The 16,294-nt window shown below is 46.6% G+C and overlaps 1 protein-coding gene across 1 annotated transcript in view; it reads left to right on the top strand.

Annotated features, from left to right (window-relative positions):
* The window catches only part of MAP7D3 (MAP7 domain containing 3), a 948,456-nt gene that overhangs the window by 570,431 nt on the left and 361,731 nt on the right, over positions 1–16,294 (top strand). Inside the window, 1 exon segment of the mRNA XM_029607816.1 lies at positions 7,929–8,064. Within this exon segment, the coding sequence (XP_029463676.1) occupies positions 7,929–8,064 (136 nt within the window).

A 16,294-nucleotide genomic window follows, 5' to 3' on the forward strand; every position in this document is an offset into this window, starting at 1 on the left:
AGTTAAAGACCACTGGGCTGTTCTTCCAACTCTCTTCATTGCCACTCCAGATCTACCCTCCTCATTTAGTAGGTATTTGAGTGAGTCACCAAGGAGATCTTTCTATTCTTTCAAAGAGATGACATCCTTCACCCTTTCGCCTCCAATAGCAGTAAGGACCTTGCTCCAAGGGGGTGGTTATACTAGGGGAGGGTAGCAGGACAAGTGTCCAGCTAATGGCAAGAAGGGTAACAATAGCTCCTGCTTGTGGTCAAGCTTGTACGATGGACTACTGGATAACCACCTAAGCATAGAAGATGGTAGTAAGGGAAAGGAAAGTTACTTAGAGCTTATAATAGTGTGGGCAAATGCAACACGGCAAACTGGTTGGGCCAATTGGTCCTTATATGCCAACATCTGTTTCTATGTGATTGGATGAATAACTCCTTTCTCTTATTCTTCATACAGAAATACCATGACTTTTCCAGAGGGAACGTGTGCCCACATTTGTGGGGACCCCAAGCTGAGTTATCAGAAAATGGGGGAAAATATTTTACATACCATTTGCAGAATATAATTATTTGAATCTGTGCTGTAATCAATACTTTGCATTGTGGGTGAGAGTACTCCAGACTTATTCCTCTGAGAAAACTTTGGAGTTTCTTCTGCCATTCCCCACTACCACCACATAAGAACATAAGAACATGCCATACTGGGTCAGACCAAGGGTCCATCAAGCCCAGCAGCCTGTTTCCAACAGTGGCGAATCCAGGCCATAAGAACCTGGCAAGTACCCAAAAACTAAGTCTATTCCTAGTAATAGCAGTGGCTATTTTCTAAGTCAACTTAATTAATAGCAGGTAATGGACTTCTCCTCCAAGAACTTATCCAATCCTTTTTTAAACACAGCTATACTAACTGCACTAACCACATCCTCTGGCAACAAATTCCAGAGTTTAATTGTGCATTGTAAAAAAGAACTTTCTCCGATTAGTTTTAAATGTGCCACATGCTAACTTCATGGAGTGCCCCCTAGTTTTTCTATTATCCGAAAGAGTAAATAACCGATTCACATCTACCTGTTCTAGACCGCTCATGATTTTAAACACCTCTATCATATCCTCCTCAGCCGTCTCTTCTCCAAGCTAAAAAGTCCTAACCTCTTTAATCTTTCCTCATAGGGGAGCTGTTCCATTTATTTCCCTTATCATTTTGGTAGCCCTTCTCTGTACCTTCTCCATCGCAATTATATCTTTTTTGAGATGCAGCGACCAGAATTGTACACAGTATTCAAGGTGTGGTCTCACCATGGAGCAATACAGAGGCATTATGACATTTTCCGTTTTATTTACCATTCCCTTTCTAATAATTCCCAACATTCTGTTTGCTTTTTTGAATGCCGCAGCACACTGAACGATTTCAATGTGTTATCCACTATGACGCCTAGATCTCTTTCTTGGGTTGTAGCACCTAATATGGAACCTAACATTGTGTAACTATAGCATGGGTTATTTTTCCCTATATGCATCACCTTGCACTTATCCACATTAAATTTCATCTGCCATTTTGATGCCCAATTTTCCAGTCTCACAAGTTCTTCCTGTAATTTATCACAATCTGCTTGTGATTTAACTACTCTGAACAATTTTGTATCATCTGCAAATTTGATTATTTCACTCGTCGTATTTCTTTCCAGATCATTTATAAATATATTGAAAAGTAAGGGTCCCAATACAGATCCCTGAGGCACTCCACTGCCCACTCCCTTCCACTGAGAAAATTGTTCATTTAATCCTGCTCTCTGTTTCCTGTCTTTTAGCCAGTTTGCAATCCACGAAAGGACATCGCCACCTATCCCATGACTTTTTACTTTTCCTAGAAGCCTCTCATGAGGAATTTTCTCAAACGCCTTCTGAAAATCCAAGTATACTACATCTACCGGTTCATCTTTATCCATCCCCTTTCGCACACTACCTCCTATCCGTATATCACCATTCCCCCCCCCCCCCCCTTTCTCTACATTTAACTCTATCTAAGCTCTCCTAGCCTCAGCCTCCGAATATTCCACAACCCAGTACCCCCATACAAACAACGTAACACATGTCGTTGGAGCATCCCACCTCACCTCTTATAGTACTAATATATTATATTATATCATATGGTTATCCCAAAGTTCTTACGTTATTCCCTGTTAAAACTGCACCCTGTTTTTTAATGTATTGACCTCTGTTTTAATGTATCGAGTTGTTTTTAATTATAAACCGGAGTGAAGACCAACACTAATACTTCGGTATAAAAAAACTCATAAATAAATAAACTCCTTCAAAAAAGTGAAGCACATTTGTGAGGCAAGACTTGCCTTGGGTAAAGCCATGCTGACTTTGTTCCATTAAACCATGTTTTTCTATATGTTCCTCTGCGGTGCTTGCAGGCCTATAATCACTGGACTGAAAACCAGAAAAACAGAGCTGCTCCTTTTGTCCCAGCACCAACCCCCCAAACCCCTGATCTCCAATGACCCAGCCTTCAACACTATATCCTCCCAACCCTATGTAAGAGATCTTGGTGTAGCACTAGACCAACAACTGAATCTAAAAAAAATATCAGTTTTATCCTCAAAGAGGGCTTTTTCAAGCTCAATGTCCTAAAGAAACTTAGACCCCTCCTCCACTCTCACGACTTCCGGACGGTTATCCAAGCTACTCTATCCTCAAAGTTTGATTACTGTAATGCCCTTTTCCTTGGACTACCCTCCTCCACCATCAAACCCCTACAAATGTTCCAAAATGCGGTTGCCAGGGTTATCACAAACACACGTAAATCCGATCACATCACTCCCATACTCAAAGACCTCCACTGGCTCCCCATTGCATCCCGTATTCTCTTTAAAACCCTAACCATAATACACAAATCCATCCACTCCTACAACTCCAACTGGCTTGATGAGCCCTTCTGCCTCACACGCTCAGATCGATCAACCAGATCAAATAGCAAAGGAACTCTAACAATACCGCCCCTTAAAAGAGCCCGCCTCTCTGCCACTAGGGATCGTGCCATCTCCATAGCTGGCCCCAAGCAATGGAACTCCCTCCTGACTGTACTTAGACTCGAACCATGCTATTCGAAATTCAGAAAGAAACTAAAGACCTGGCTATTCCGACAAGCCTACCCAGAATAGTCTGTTTCCTATATTCCAATACTCTATTCATAATTCCATGATTATGCCCTGTATATAAGTTTACCACTGCATTATAGCTGTTTTTTGTTAATGTTTACTGCCACTGTTTTTTGCACTTTCTGTACTTCTGTATCTCTTTAAATACTTATTCTCCCTTCCCCCACCCCTGTTCTTTGTATTTTCAATCTTTCAGATGTAATGTAAACCGGTATGATGTTTGCACACTAATGCCGGTATATAAAAGGCTTAAATAAATAAATAAATAGTGAACCAGTGCCATGGGAAGTTTTTACCCTGTATACTTTGTAGGTGTGAAGTATATGGGTTAAAGCAGACATGGGAATTTCAGTATAGAGTAGGGAGCAATTTTTAAAGTGGATTTTCTTTTCCATGGGTAAACATCCATTTAGCCACTGAAATCACTTTTGATACCCACTAAATGTTAAGGGCTAATTTATTTGCCTGTTTATCCAGTCAAGAGATGACCATTCTCTGACTCATCCATCTCACTGATGTTTGCTAACTAAAACACTTGCATTTAAGTAATAAAAATATTCAATTTACTATAGTTACAAATGGCTGCAAAAAAAGGATTAACTGTTGAAAATAAGGGAGAAAATGGTTCAGGAAGCATTCTGTGAGTGCACTTAGGGAATCCTGTGAGCTCTTCAGGGAATCTTAAATGAACAGACCTTGACCAATTTTCTCTGGATCTAGGAGAGCCAACTCATACAAGTTAGGAGCCAGTGACTGAGGGTGCAGAATGGGGCAGGGAAAAATCTCTGTCTGAGGTCTGTTGCAGTTCATTTAGCTAAAAACTTAGATTGCAAGCCTTCTGGGGATAGGGAAATACTTACAGTACATGAATGTAATCTGCTTTGAAGAGCCTGATAGGTGGAATATAAATTTAAAAAAATAAATAATTTATTAAGGCTATTTTCCCATTCTTTGTCTATGTGTAGAAAAACATTTAGTGAATCAGACCCTTAATTTCCACCAGTCAATTTCTCTCAAAATCCCCTAACTCTGTCCCCAATAGGTTTTCTCTCCCAATCTCTCCTCATTTCCAGCTGTCACAACCCTCATTCTCCCAGCCAGCCAGCCCATCCCACTTCTCTCTCTGCCCCAGTCAGTCACCTCCACCCCCTCCCATCCAGGTTCATCCAGCAGCTTCCCCAGAAGCCAGCTACCCCCTCACCTTCTGGCTGTTGCTTCCCCACTACCAAAACAACTGTTCCTTTTTGGTGAAGGCCTGCAGTGCATGACTACAAGTTTGAGCCATTGTGATCTGCACTGGTCTCAGTTCTTGCAAGACTGAGATACCAATGTAGGGGAGTTCATGTTCCACATGGTTCCAACTCACTGAGAGCTGTGTGGTGCCAGTCAGCTGTTTTAATGCCATCTACTACAGCATTAGGGCATGAAAATCCCACGTGCCATGGTGGAATTTCTGGTTGTCATGGTGAGCAGGCACCTGGGATTTGTCAAGCCCTCTTCTAACAATTGTTGCAGTAAATTCTGTTTTTTCATGTTGTTTTCATATGAAATCAACTCAATTATATGGTTAATGTATAGGGTAGTTCATAACTTTACACTATCTCCTATATACTTATAAGTTGCAAAGTAAAGTTGAAATACACTACATATAATCACTGGGGAACAATTTTTAACATAATTCCTGTTGAGTTCTATTTTTCAGCTGTTTTAGACTTAAATACGCATGCTGATTTCAAAACTGCAGTTAGTTTTCTTCTATCATGTCAAGTTTTTTCTCTACAGCCTATCTTAGGCCTGGATTTATCAAAATGCACTAAATATTGCATGCGGTAGGAAAAGGGGCGTGTTTTATGGTAATAGGCTGTTTATCGCAAAGTGCGCTATCTTAGTGCTTCGCATAAGTATACCGCAAACTGCGATAACTTTTTTGCACTTTGCGGTAAGTGCCAGAATTGTTATAATTCCTACCTATGGCCATTGGGGGGGAGAGATGTTTTCACAAATAGCGTTTTCAGTATTTTAAGCTGCTAGGGGAGACAGAGCATAGCCTACCATGACTGGGGGGGGGGGGTGGGAAGGCAGAGCATAGCCTACCTCCACAGAGGGAGGGGGGGGGAGAGAGAGAGAGAGAGACTAGCTATAAGGCCCTCATACTAGGAAGGTATTTATACCTCTATAGGAGGCCCACCTAGTTAGTCGAGGTGAGGTTTAGGTATTAGTGTAGGGGTTAGGGGCCACTTTGACATTCAGAGTGCTATGTACGAACAGAACAGTGCACTCTTGTGAAGATTTTATGACCTTCGGAGTGAGGAAATTCACCCAAAGATGAGATTTATGCAATGTTCTCTCAACCTAGCTTGATGTTACCCATATAGTACTTTGATAAATGACTCCCTTAATGTGACCACTCTAGGCTGTTTTGAGCCTGAATCAAGGGAAGCACTAGTTCTCTCCTATTAGCTGAGAGCAAACCTCCCTCCCACCCCTCCCCTCGAATGGGGAGGGGTGGGAGATGACCTTGGAGACTAGCGACAGGTTCATACTTGTCTAGGCTATTCAGTTACACATGAGACAGTGTGGTGAGAGGGTGTGTGCCACTCTATATGGTGAATCATATTCCGAAGTGTAGTCCGAGTTCTTGTTTGTATACAAGGAGTTAGCAGAATTAATTTTTTTATTTACATACATACTTACTTTCTTTCCTTCAGATCATGTCTGCCTCTGCTATTTCCCGTCGTAAGTGCCTAAACAACCCTGATTCGTTTTGTTATATCTGTGGCAGTTTCACCATTCCCAGTCAAAGGACAAACATCAGCGCATTTGTCAGGCAAGCCTATTTCGCATATTTTAAAGTAAAACTTGGTGATCAAGATAAGTCTTGGGCCCCTCACAAGGTGTGCAAGCAGTGTGTCGAGAGTTTACGGATGTGGACAAAGGGAACACATGATAAATTGCCATTTGGTATACCTATGGTTTGGCGAGAGCCCAGAGATCATTCAAGTGACTGCTACTTTTGTATAATGAAAACGTCAGGATATAACAAGAAAAATATATCCTAGTCTACCATCAGCTATACGCCCAGTGCCTCATTCAGCTGAAATCCCAGTGCCAGTTTTCATTGAACTACCCTCTTTCGAAATACAAGAGTATGGTGAAGAACTAAATGACAGCAACGATGAAGATTTTGAAATTGAAGATGATTCAGTTCGTAAGGGATTTGATAAGCCTGAGTTGAATGATTTGGCATGAGATTTGGGACTATCCAAAAAGGCTTCAGAACTCCTAGCATCAAGACTGCACGAGAAAAACTTGATTGAAAAAGGAACGCAGGTATCCTACTTTCGATCAAGAGAAAGTGCATTTCTGCAGTATTTTCGAAGTGACGGTGGCTTTGTCTGTTACCATAACATACATGGTTTAATGGAGGAATTGGGAATTCCAATCTATAACGCAACTGAATGGCGACTGTTCATCAATAGCTCAAAGTGGAGCTTGAAGTGTATCCTCCTCCACAATGGCAATTTATTTGGTGCAGTCCCAATTGGCCATTCAGTTTGTTTTCGTAAAGACTATGAAGACATAAAGAGAGTCACTGATCTGTTGCAATATCACAAGCACAATTGGATCATCTGTGTTGACCTTAAAATAGACTGCTTCCTTCTTGGTCAGCAACACGGATACACCAAGTATCCCTGTTTTCTGTGTATCTGGGACAGCAGAGCTCATGAGAAGCATTGGGTGCAGTCGAATTGGCCTCCAAGATCTGACCTCAATCCTGGTGATCCAAACATTCTACATGAGCCACTCTTTGACAGAAAGAACATTATATTCCCCACCTCTGCACATAAAACTGGGTCTCATGAAGCAATTTGTTAAAGCTTTGCCAACTGAAGGAGACTGTTTCAAGTATCTCATTTTGGCATTTCCTAGCCTGTCGTTTGAAAAGATAAAGGCCGGTGTGTTTGACGATCCACAGATTCGGCAGCTCATTAAAGATGAACATTTCATCGGGACAATGTCAGAACTCCAAAAGAATGCTTGGTTGTCATTCAAAAACCTTGTCAAGGACTTTCTTGGAAATACATGAGCACAGAATTACAGCGAAATTGTCCAGAAACTCTTGGAGAGCTTCAAAATGCCTCGTTGCAACATGAGCATCAAGGTGCATTTTCTGCATAGCCATCTTGCTGACTTCCTGAAAAACCTTAGTGCAGTCAGTGATGAGCAAAGTGAACGATTCCACCAAGGTTTTGAAGGTCATGGAGGCACGGTATCAGGGTAGATGGGATGTACATATGATGGCTGACTATTGTTGGAGCATCAGGCGAGATTGTCCACAGATTGAACACTGCCGGAAAAGCTATAAGCATAAATTTGTACCTTAATTATGTATGTTTGGTAGCAGAACTTTACTACTTGTACCCAATTTGACTTACAGTAACAATATATAGCCTTTGTATGAATAAAATAACTCTAAATAAACAGTATATTCAGTAATTTTTTCTTTTATTTTCTTTGTATGTACATTTTGTATGGTTTTTGGGACAAAGGGAGGGTATCCTGTACCTTAAAAAGTTGACGTGATAGAGAAAAACTGGGGTCATTTTTTGATTCAGATGTCAAAAGTTAGTCAAAAACAAGTGTCAGATCTAACTCAACGAAAATTTATGTTCCCCGGTTAAATGAAAAGTCAAATGAAAGCTATGTGCATTAGGCCTAGAGGATGACCATACAAAAATCTGCTTTATAATATACTAGCTTAATTTTTTCTTAGAGCCCAGTAGCAAAAATATTTCAGGAACCACAACTGCAGAAGAGGCTGCTAAAATCCTGGCAGAGAAGAGACGCATTGCACGGGAACAAAGAGAGCGTGAAGAGGAGGAAAGAATTCAGAGACAGGAGGAGGAAAGGTAATCTGTGATCATTGACTGTCATTTTGCTGATTACAAACGTTGGCAGATTTCTGTTTTTAAATACATTATTGTATTTCTGATGCTTAATTTTTTATTTCTGTTTATTAATTTTGTAATTCGTATTCAGCACTAGGTCTAAATCACCATTGACAGGAAAATAAAACTGAATATTGTCAGCATAAAATCTAAAAAAAAAAAAATGGAATGTTGCTCCAGTAGAAAACACAAAGGCTGCATATAAACATTAAAAAGTGCTGCGGAAAGCACAGAAAGAACCCTGTGGGACCCCAGATGGGGTAGTAAATCATTCAGCACAAGAGTCCTTAAAGGCTACTTGTTCTTTTTTATTCAGATATGAATGGAACCAGGAATATACCACTCCCATGATTACAAAGTTTTCAAATGGTCTAACAAAATGATATGGGAGACTGTGTCAAAAGCTAACTACACATCTAAAAAGATTGCAATAACAGCTCCCTCTTTGTCAAACAGACTCAAAAGAAAATCGACCACAGATAGTTATAGGTTCTCAATGCTATGCTTGTGATGAAAGCCATATTGATAGGGATACAACATTTCATTTTTTGAAGAAAATCAGCAAACTGAGCATAAACCATTTTTTCCAATAGTTTGGCAAGAGTAGTTAAGTTGGAAATTGGCCGGTAATATGAAGGTAAATTGACTGCTGAATTATACTTTAAGACCTGACCGAACAACCACTTCCTTCTTAGCATGTGGTACCATTCCTCGTGCAGTGAATTACATATGAGTTTATCTATAACATCTGTCAACACATCCCGATTAGAGTATAAAACAGCAAACGGACATGGATGCAACTGACAGACCAAATTTTTTAACTAACCCATAAGGACTTCAATCTCAGACTGGCTAGTTTCATCAAAGGTGTTCCAAGGCATAATCCTATTGGAGGTGATGGCGTTATCTGAAAGTGGCTCATTTGGTAAAATGTTTAAAAAAATTGGCCAGTACAGACCACAACAGATTGAGCTTCTGAAGAGTAAAGTACACAAAATCTTGTGGTTGAAAGAGAAGTTGACACAGCTGCTCCTTTGGGTCATCTATTAGTGCTTTGTTGGTCCGAAAGAGCTCTTGAGGAATTTAAGAGAAAACTGGAGTTGGGCCGTAAAAAACTGCTTGCATCTTAGAAACAATTTTATTTCCAGCTTCCGCTAATTTACAGTGTGAGATTATCTTTATGAATTTGCTCCAAATTAAGAATTGTGTTCAGTAGCTCAACTTTGAGTGTATCTTTTCCTTTCTCTTTTTGCACAGCCAATGAAATCAGTTTACCCCGCAAGACAATCGGGGACATATCAAAATTATCTTTAAAATATAAATATTCAAAAATGTCATTCAACAACTGTTCTCATATATCATCATCTTTGTCCTAGGACAAGCAGGATGGTAGTCCTCACATGTGGGTGACATCATCCAATGGAATCCGGCACGAAAAACGTTTTCAAAGTTTCTAGAAGCTTTAACCAGCACACTGATCATGCCCAGCCTACTGCTATCCGCGCATCTACGTGAGGTCCCCCTTCAGTCTCTTCTTTTCCGTGGTGCAGTTGCCTTGCGGTCCGTGGAGCTCCAACTTTTTCGAATTTTCACTCGATTCTTCATGCTGTTTTTCAGGTCCTTGTCGGGTCCCCCTTCGCGGTCGGTGCCTCCTCATTATGGTAAGACTTTTTCAGTCAGATTTTTCCCAACTTGCTGTCAATTCCCGACTCTCCACCCCACGCTGTCCGTTGGTCATCGACCACACACCATATATATTTCATGGCATCAACCGGTTTTCATCGTGCCTGCAGACCATGTCCATCACGGATCCGCACGAAGTTTGCATCCTCTGCCTGGGGGCCTCGTATGACGTCCGTGGGTGCCATCTGTGTGACCAGATGACACCCAAAGGGCGTCGGGTGCGCCTCGACAAAATAGAGAAACCTTTTGAGACTCTGAAGTCCTCCAGCCCTGCGTCAGTTTCTTCGACACCTGCTTCCCCTCTGGCTAGCACCTCTAAGGACCGGAGAGAAAGGCGATCGATCCTCGATTGTGTCTCCGCTCGCCTGGACCTCAGGGTCATCGGCTTCCTCGGCGCAGGGGAAAAACCGGGCCAAGCACTGGAAGCAATCCCATAAGACCAATCACCGTCCAGACACAGTTCCGGTTCCAGAGCAGCATTGGCGGCTGCCGAGCCATCATCGAAGCGGCACTGGCCATCGGAGGCCCCATTCTCCGGTGCCCCCGGTAGCCCGAGGCATTCCCCATTGACATTGGTGGAGGGCGCCGTGCCTCCTCAGGGACCCGAGGATGAGCCAGCGACGCCTCATCCCCCTGCATCAGTTCTGGCCACCCAGGATTTCCAGGAGGAGTTGGACTGCAGGGTGCAATTGGCAGTGCTCAAGGTTCTGGAAGGCCTTGAGCTGCTGGCACCACCGGCTCCCATACCGGTGCCCAAGCCGCCGCCATCGATGTTAGGACCTCTCCGCCCTCCTTGCAGTGGGTGAAGTGGATCAACAGGGCCAAGGATTCTACTCGAGGTATTTCCTCATCCCGAAAAGGAATGGCGGCTTGTGCCCCATTCTTGACCTCAGGGCATTGAACAGGTTTCTCGTAAGAGAAAAATTCAAGATGGTCTCTCTGAAGAGGAAACTGGCTTTGTTCCCTCGACCTGAAGGAGTCATATGCACACGTTGTGATGTGCATACCTGGGGAATGCACATTTTCAATACAGAGTACTGCCCTTTAGGCTGGCATCAGCCCCCGCCTCTTCACCAAATGCTTGGCGGTGGTGGCTGCCTATCTCAGGCGTCGCTCGATCCATGTGTTCCCATACCTGGATGACTGGCTGGTCAGGAGCGGCTCACGCTCCGGAGCCTTGCAAGCTCTGACCCTGACTGTTCAGACCCTGCAGACTGTGGGGTTCGTTATCATCTTCACCAAGTCACACTTCTGTCCATCCCTGCAGCTAGACCTCATAGGTGCCAGGTTGTACAAGGCACAAGCGAAAACTTTCCTGCCCAAGGACTGAGCGATTTCCCTCGCCTCGTTGGCCACTCTCACCCGCAACAGCAGGAGGGTGCCGGCCCGTCTCCTACTCCACCTGCTGGGCCACATGGCGGCCTTCATCTATGTGACTTCCTTGGCCCACCTCCGCATGAGGACCCATCAGTGGACCTTGCGGTCCCAGTGGCAGCAGGCATTTCAGATGTAGAGGCTCCGGTCACAGTCTCGGACCCTCTCAAGCTATCCTTGACCTGGTGGGAAGCCCTCCCCAATCTAGAATGCGGAATTCCCTCCCAGCCCGCACCGCCCCAAGTAATCCCTCACCACCGATGCTTCTCAGAGATGGGGGAGCCCGCATGAGTGGCCTATGCACTCAAGGCCTTTGGACCGCTGCTGAAGCACGTTGCCAGATACATTTTTTGGACCGTCAGGCGATACAGTATGCCTTGTGGGCATTCCAGGATCAGTTGTCGTCCAAAGAAGTTCTGATCAGGATGGTCAACCAGGTTGCAATGTGGTGCATCCAGAAGAAGGGCAGTTCTGGAATTGGGCCCTCTCCTAAGGGATGTACCTGCGGGCGTCCTACCTGCTGGGTCACCTCAACGTGCTAGCAGACCGCTTCAGCTGGACCTTCCAGGCACATGAGTAGTACCTCAACCCAGCTGTAGCGGCCAGCCTATTCCGCCACCGGGGTACGCTGGATGTGGACCTGTTTACTTCCCCTCTCAAATCACAAGGTGAGCAGATTCTGCTCCCTAGTAGCGGAGAACGGCCATCCGGCCTGCGATGCCTTCTCTGTTCACTGGGGGTAGGGCCCTCCTGTATGCGTACCCACCTCTCCCGCTCCTCTTGAAGACTCTCTCGAAGCTTTAAGAGGATGGGGGGACCATGATTCTCGTGGAGCCCTCATGGCCTCGGCAGGTTTGGTTCACACTTCTCCAGGATCTGTCAGTGTATACGCCCATCCCGCTAGGGACAGCATTCGACCTCATATCACAGAAACCAGGGCAATCTGTGCTACCTGAAACTCTGGGCACTGGCCCTCACAGCTTGGATGTTGAGCGCATAATCCTCCAGCCCTTACAACTCTTGGACGGTGTTTCCCGGGTCCTGATCGAATCTAATAAACCTTCGACCAGGAAGTACTACAGCTCAAAATGGAAACACTTTTCCATCTAGTGCGGAGGGCATGGGTTGGACCTTTTCTCGTGCCCTTTCCCCCAACTGCTGACTGCCTGGGACACTTCTGAGTCTGGGCTCTAGACCAATTCCTTCAGAGTGCACCTCAGCGCGGTCAGCGCATACTATCGAGGTGTTGCTGGTACGCCCATTTTGGTCCAGCCTCTTGTTGGCCGTTTCATGCGGGGTCTCATTCAACTGAAGCTCCCTCTTCGGCCTCCAGCAGCTTCCTGGGATCTCAACGTTGTCTTGGCGAAATGATGTGGCCTCCCTTTGAGCCTCTGCAGTCCTGTGGCCTAAAGTTCCTCAACTGGAAAGTCATGTTCCCGGTGGCAATCACGTCAGTGAGCTTCAGGCCCTGGTTACGTACATGAAGTTCTTCGACGACCGTGTGGTCCTGCATACGTACCCTAAGTTCCTGCCCAATGTAGTGACTGATTTCCACATCAATCAGTCGATTGTTTTACCCATCTTTTTTCCAAGGCCACATTCCCACCCTGGGGAACGTGTTCTCTACATCCTGGACTGTAAATGGGTGTTCCCTGAATGTACCCGGATCAGTCCAGAACAGCTGGGTTTTGCCTCCCCACCAGCAGATGGAGACACAAAAAGACTATGTGGACTCTGTCCTATACCCCTGAGGAGCCACCTAGTGTCTGCCAGTATTTTTCTGTCTCCAGCAGATGGTAGAGGTGCAAAGCCTAGTGTCTCTTAGAGGTGCTAAGTTTAGGAGTAGTTTGTCTGCTTTTAGTGACTTAGCGCTGGTGTTTTTTTGTTAGGGGAACTTTGTCAGGGTTCCTTTAAATTAAAAAAAAAAAAAAAAAAATTAAAGCAAGGGATCAGCGGAAGCAGCATCTAGCCTCCCAGGGGGTTGCCAGGTCCTGGTGGGACCATCCCCCCTGGTATTCGAGGCTGTTGAGCAGAGGGTTGGGGGCCCTAAAAACTGCCGTGGCAAAGGGTGATGCCGGGGGTCTCGGCTCTCTCACCCTCAGCCAGCCTGATTTCATCAAAGTAATTACAAAAAAAAAAAAAAAAGGCTTGCCTTGGTGTGTGAGCACCCTCCGGCCGGGTGTTCGCTCCGTTTTCGCCGCGTTTTGGTGCGTTTTTGCCGCTTTTTTGGCCCGTTGTTTGACCGGGAAATTTGACAGATCGCCGCGGATCTTTTATCGGGGAGCCTAAAATCAAGCCCGGGGATATGCTGCGTGGTGCAGCCTGCTCTGCCTGTGGCAGTGCGTGCGCGCGGATTTCCCGTGCTGGAGTCTGCACGGCCTGTCTCTCTGGTGGGGAAGGCCCATCACAGGATTTTCAGAAGAAGGCTGCTAAGGACAGCTCCAGGCCGCGTCGGGAGCCCGATCGGGGGGGCAGAGCTCAGATCCTTTACGGCTGAGTGCAGGATCGGAGGCCCTATTGAAAACTTTTAGGGACCAGGAAAAAGCAGCGCTGGAGGTGCTGGGAGAGGGGTCCTCTCCTCCTCTGCTCTCCCCGAGGCCGGCTGCCCCTGGAGGGGGCGCAGTTCCGGATGCCCAGGAGGGGGATTTCTCGGAAGAGGACCAGAACCTGGAGTCCGAGGATTCTTCTTCTTAGTTCTCCTCAGAATTTGTCAGGATGTTGCATAAGTTCTTCAAGACCCACAAGTTGGAGAAGAGGTCATGCTCCAGGTTGCCCCAAGAGTCTTCTTCGCGAAAATGCTTCCGGTCATCCGTGGGTGGGGATGCCCCCAAAGCGAAGCGCCCTCTCCGGTCTTGGTCAAGACAGCCAGAGACGGTGCTCCCCAGTCCCACGGGGGCTCCAAGACTGCACAATGAAGTGAGGCCGGCCCACCCGTCCGTTCCCAGAATCGGGGGAAGATTAACTCGTTTTCGGGAGACAAAGGCCCAACTGACCTCCGACCAATGGGTCCTCAGCATAATAGAGCATGGCTACGCCTTAGATTTTGCTCGGCCAATCAAGGAGCATTACATAGTGTCCCCTTGCGCGTACCGCCTAAAGCGCCGGGCGGTACAAGTCACCCTGCAGCGCCTGCACGATCTGGGGGCCATAGTTCCAGTGCCTGCCGAGCAGCTAAGGCGTGGGCGCTACTCCATCTACTTTGTGATACCAAAAAAGGACGGAGCCTTTCGTCCCATTCTCGATTTGAAGCGGGTAAATCGCGCCCTGAGGGTACCCCGTTTTTGGATGGAGACGCTTCGCTCTGTCATAGCGTCGGTGCACAAGGTGGAGTTCTTGGCATCGCTGGACCTGATGGAAGCGTACTTGCACATCCCAATCCGTCCAGATCATCAGAAATACCTGCGGTTTGTGATCCCGGGGTGCCATTTTCAGTTCTGTGCCCTTCCGTTCGGTCTCGCAACGGCGCCCAGGGTATTCACCAAGGTGATGGTGGTGGTCGCGGCCGCTTTGAGACGGGAGGGAATTCTTGTCCATCCCTACCTGGACGATTGGGTAATTCGAGCAAAGTCAAAAAAGCCTTTGCAGAGCCGCGGTGACGCGGGTACTCTGGATGTTGGACTCCTTAGGATGGTTGGTCAACCCCGAGAAGAGTCATCTGGTCCCCTCTCAGACCTTGGAGTTCCTGGGGGCTTGCTTCGATGCGGCCTTAGGAAAGGTATTTATGACCGAAGAAAGGATTGTGAAGCTCACATCACAAGTGGCGGATTTGCGATCTCTCGATCAACCCACAGCCTGGGATTATTTGCAGGTCCTGGGCTCCATGGCCTCGACCATCGACCTCGTGCCACGGGCGTTTGCACATATGCTTCCTTTTCAGTCAGCCTTGTTGTCCCGTTGGAATCCTCTCCTGCAGCTTTTCCATGTTGTCCTGCCAGTGTCGGGGGGGTGGGGGGGGGGCGAGTTCCAGTCTTCAGTGGTGGCTTTCGCCGCACAACTTGCGTCAAGGAATGGACTTGGAGACTCCCTGTTGCCTCATAGTGACCACGGATGCCAGCCTCTCCGGGTGGGGAGCGATTTGTTGAGATACAGCGGTCCAGGGCCAATGGACCAGGCAGGTAGCCTCCTGGTCGATCAATCGCTTGGAGACCAGGGCAGTCCGATTAGCACTCCAAGCCCTCCTCCCACTGGTGGAGGGCAGATCGGTGAGGGTGCTCTCCGACAATGCGACGACGGTAGCCTACATCAATCGTCAGGGTGGCATCAGGAGCTGTCCAGTGGCGGCAGAGGCCCAGCTCTTGCTCCTCTGGGCGGAGCAGCATCTTTATCGGATAGCGGTTTCTCACATTGCCGGCGTAGATAATGTCCAGGCGGATTTTCTCAGTCGTCACCAACTGGATCCCAGGAAGTGGGAACTCTCCGACGCCTTTCATCTTCTATGCAACCGGTGGTCCAGACCGGCCATGGATCTGATGGCGACGAATGGCAATACCAAGGCTCCTCGGTTCTTCAGCCGGCGGAGAGAACCGGGGGCAGAAGGGGTAGACGCACTGGTCCTCCCCTGGCCCAAAGACGTTCTGTTATATGTGTTCCCCTCATGGCCATTGGTGAGAAAGGTTCTACACCGCATCGAAGTGCACGCCGGCAGAGTGATTCTCGTGGCCGCAGAGTGGCTGAGGCGCCCATGGTTTGCAGACCTCCTGAATCTGGCAGTGGACAGACCACTGAGGTTTCGTCCAACTCCAACGCTATTGCGGCAGGGCCCTGTCTTTTTCACAGAGGCCGATCGCTTTTGTCTAGCGGCATGGCTTATGAAAGGCGTCGGTTGAGAGTAAGGGTTACTCAGATGCGGTGGTGACCACGCTCTTACGTTCCCGTAAAATGTCTACTTCTATGGCGTATGTTAGAGTTTGGGGAGTGTTTGAATCCTGGTGTATCGACCACCAAGTACAGCCATCCAGGGCGTCTATTCCTGAAGTCCTGGATTTTTTACAGGCAGGCCTAGCCAAGGGCTTGGCATTCAGTTCGCTGCAAGTGCAGGTAGCGGCCCTGGGAAGTTTTCGTGGAAAGGTGCAGGAGACTGCGCTGGCCTCTCACCCAGACGTGGTTTGTTTCTTGCAAGGCGCTAAGCATCTTC

The sequence above is a fragment of the Rhinatrema bivittatum genome, chromosome 6 (assembly GCF_901001135.1).
Source record: "Rhinatrema bivittatum chromosome 6, aRhiBiv1.1, whole genome shotgun sequence".
In the NCBI taxonomy this organism is placed as follows: domain Eukaryota; kingdom Metazoa; phylum Chordata; class Amphibia; order Gymnophiona; family Rhinatrematidae; genus Rhinatrema; species Rhinatrema bivittatum.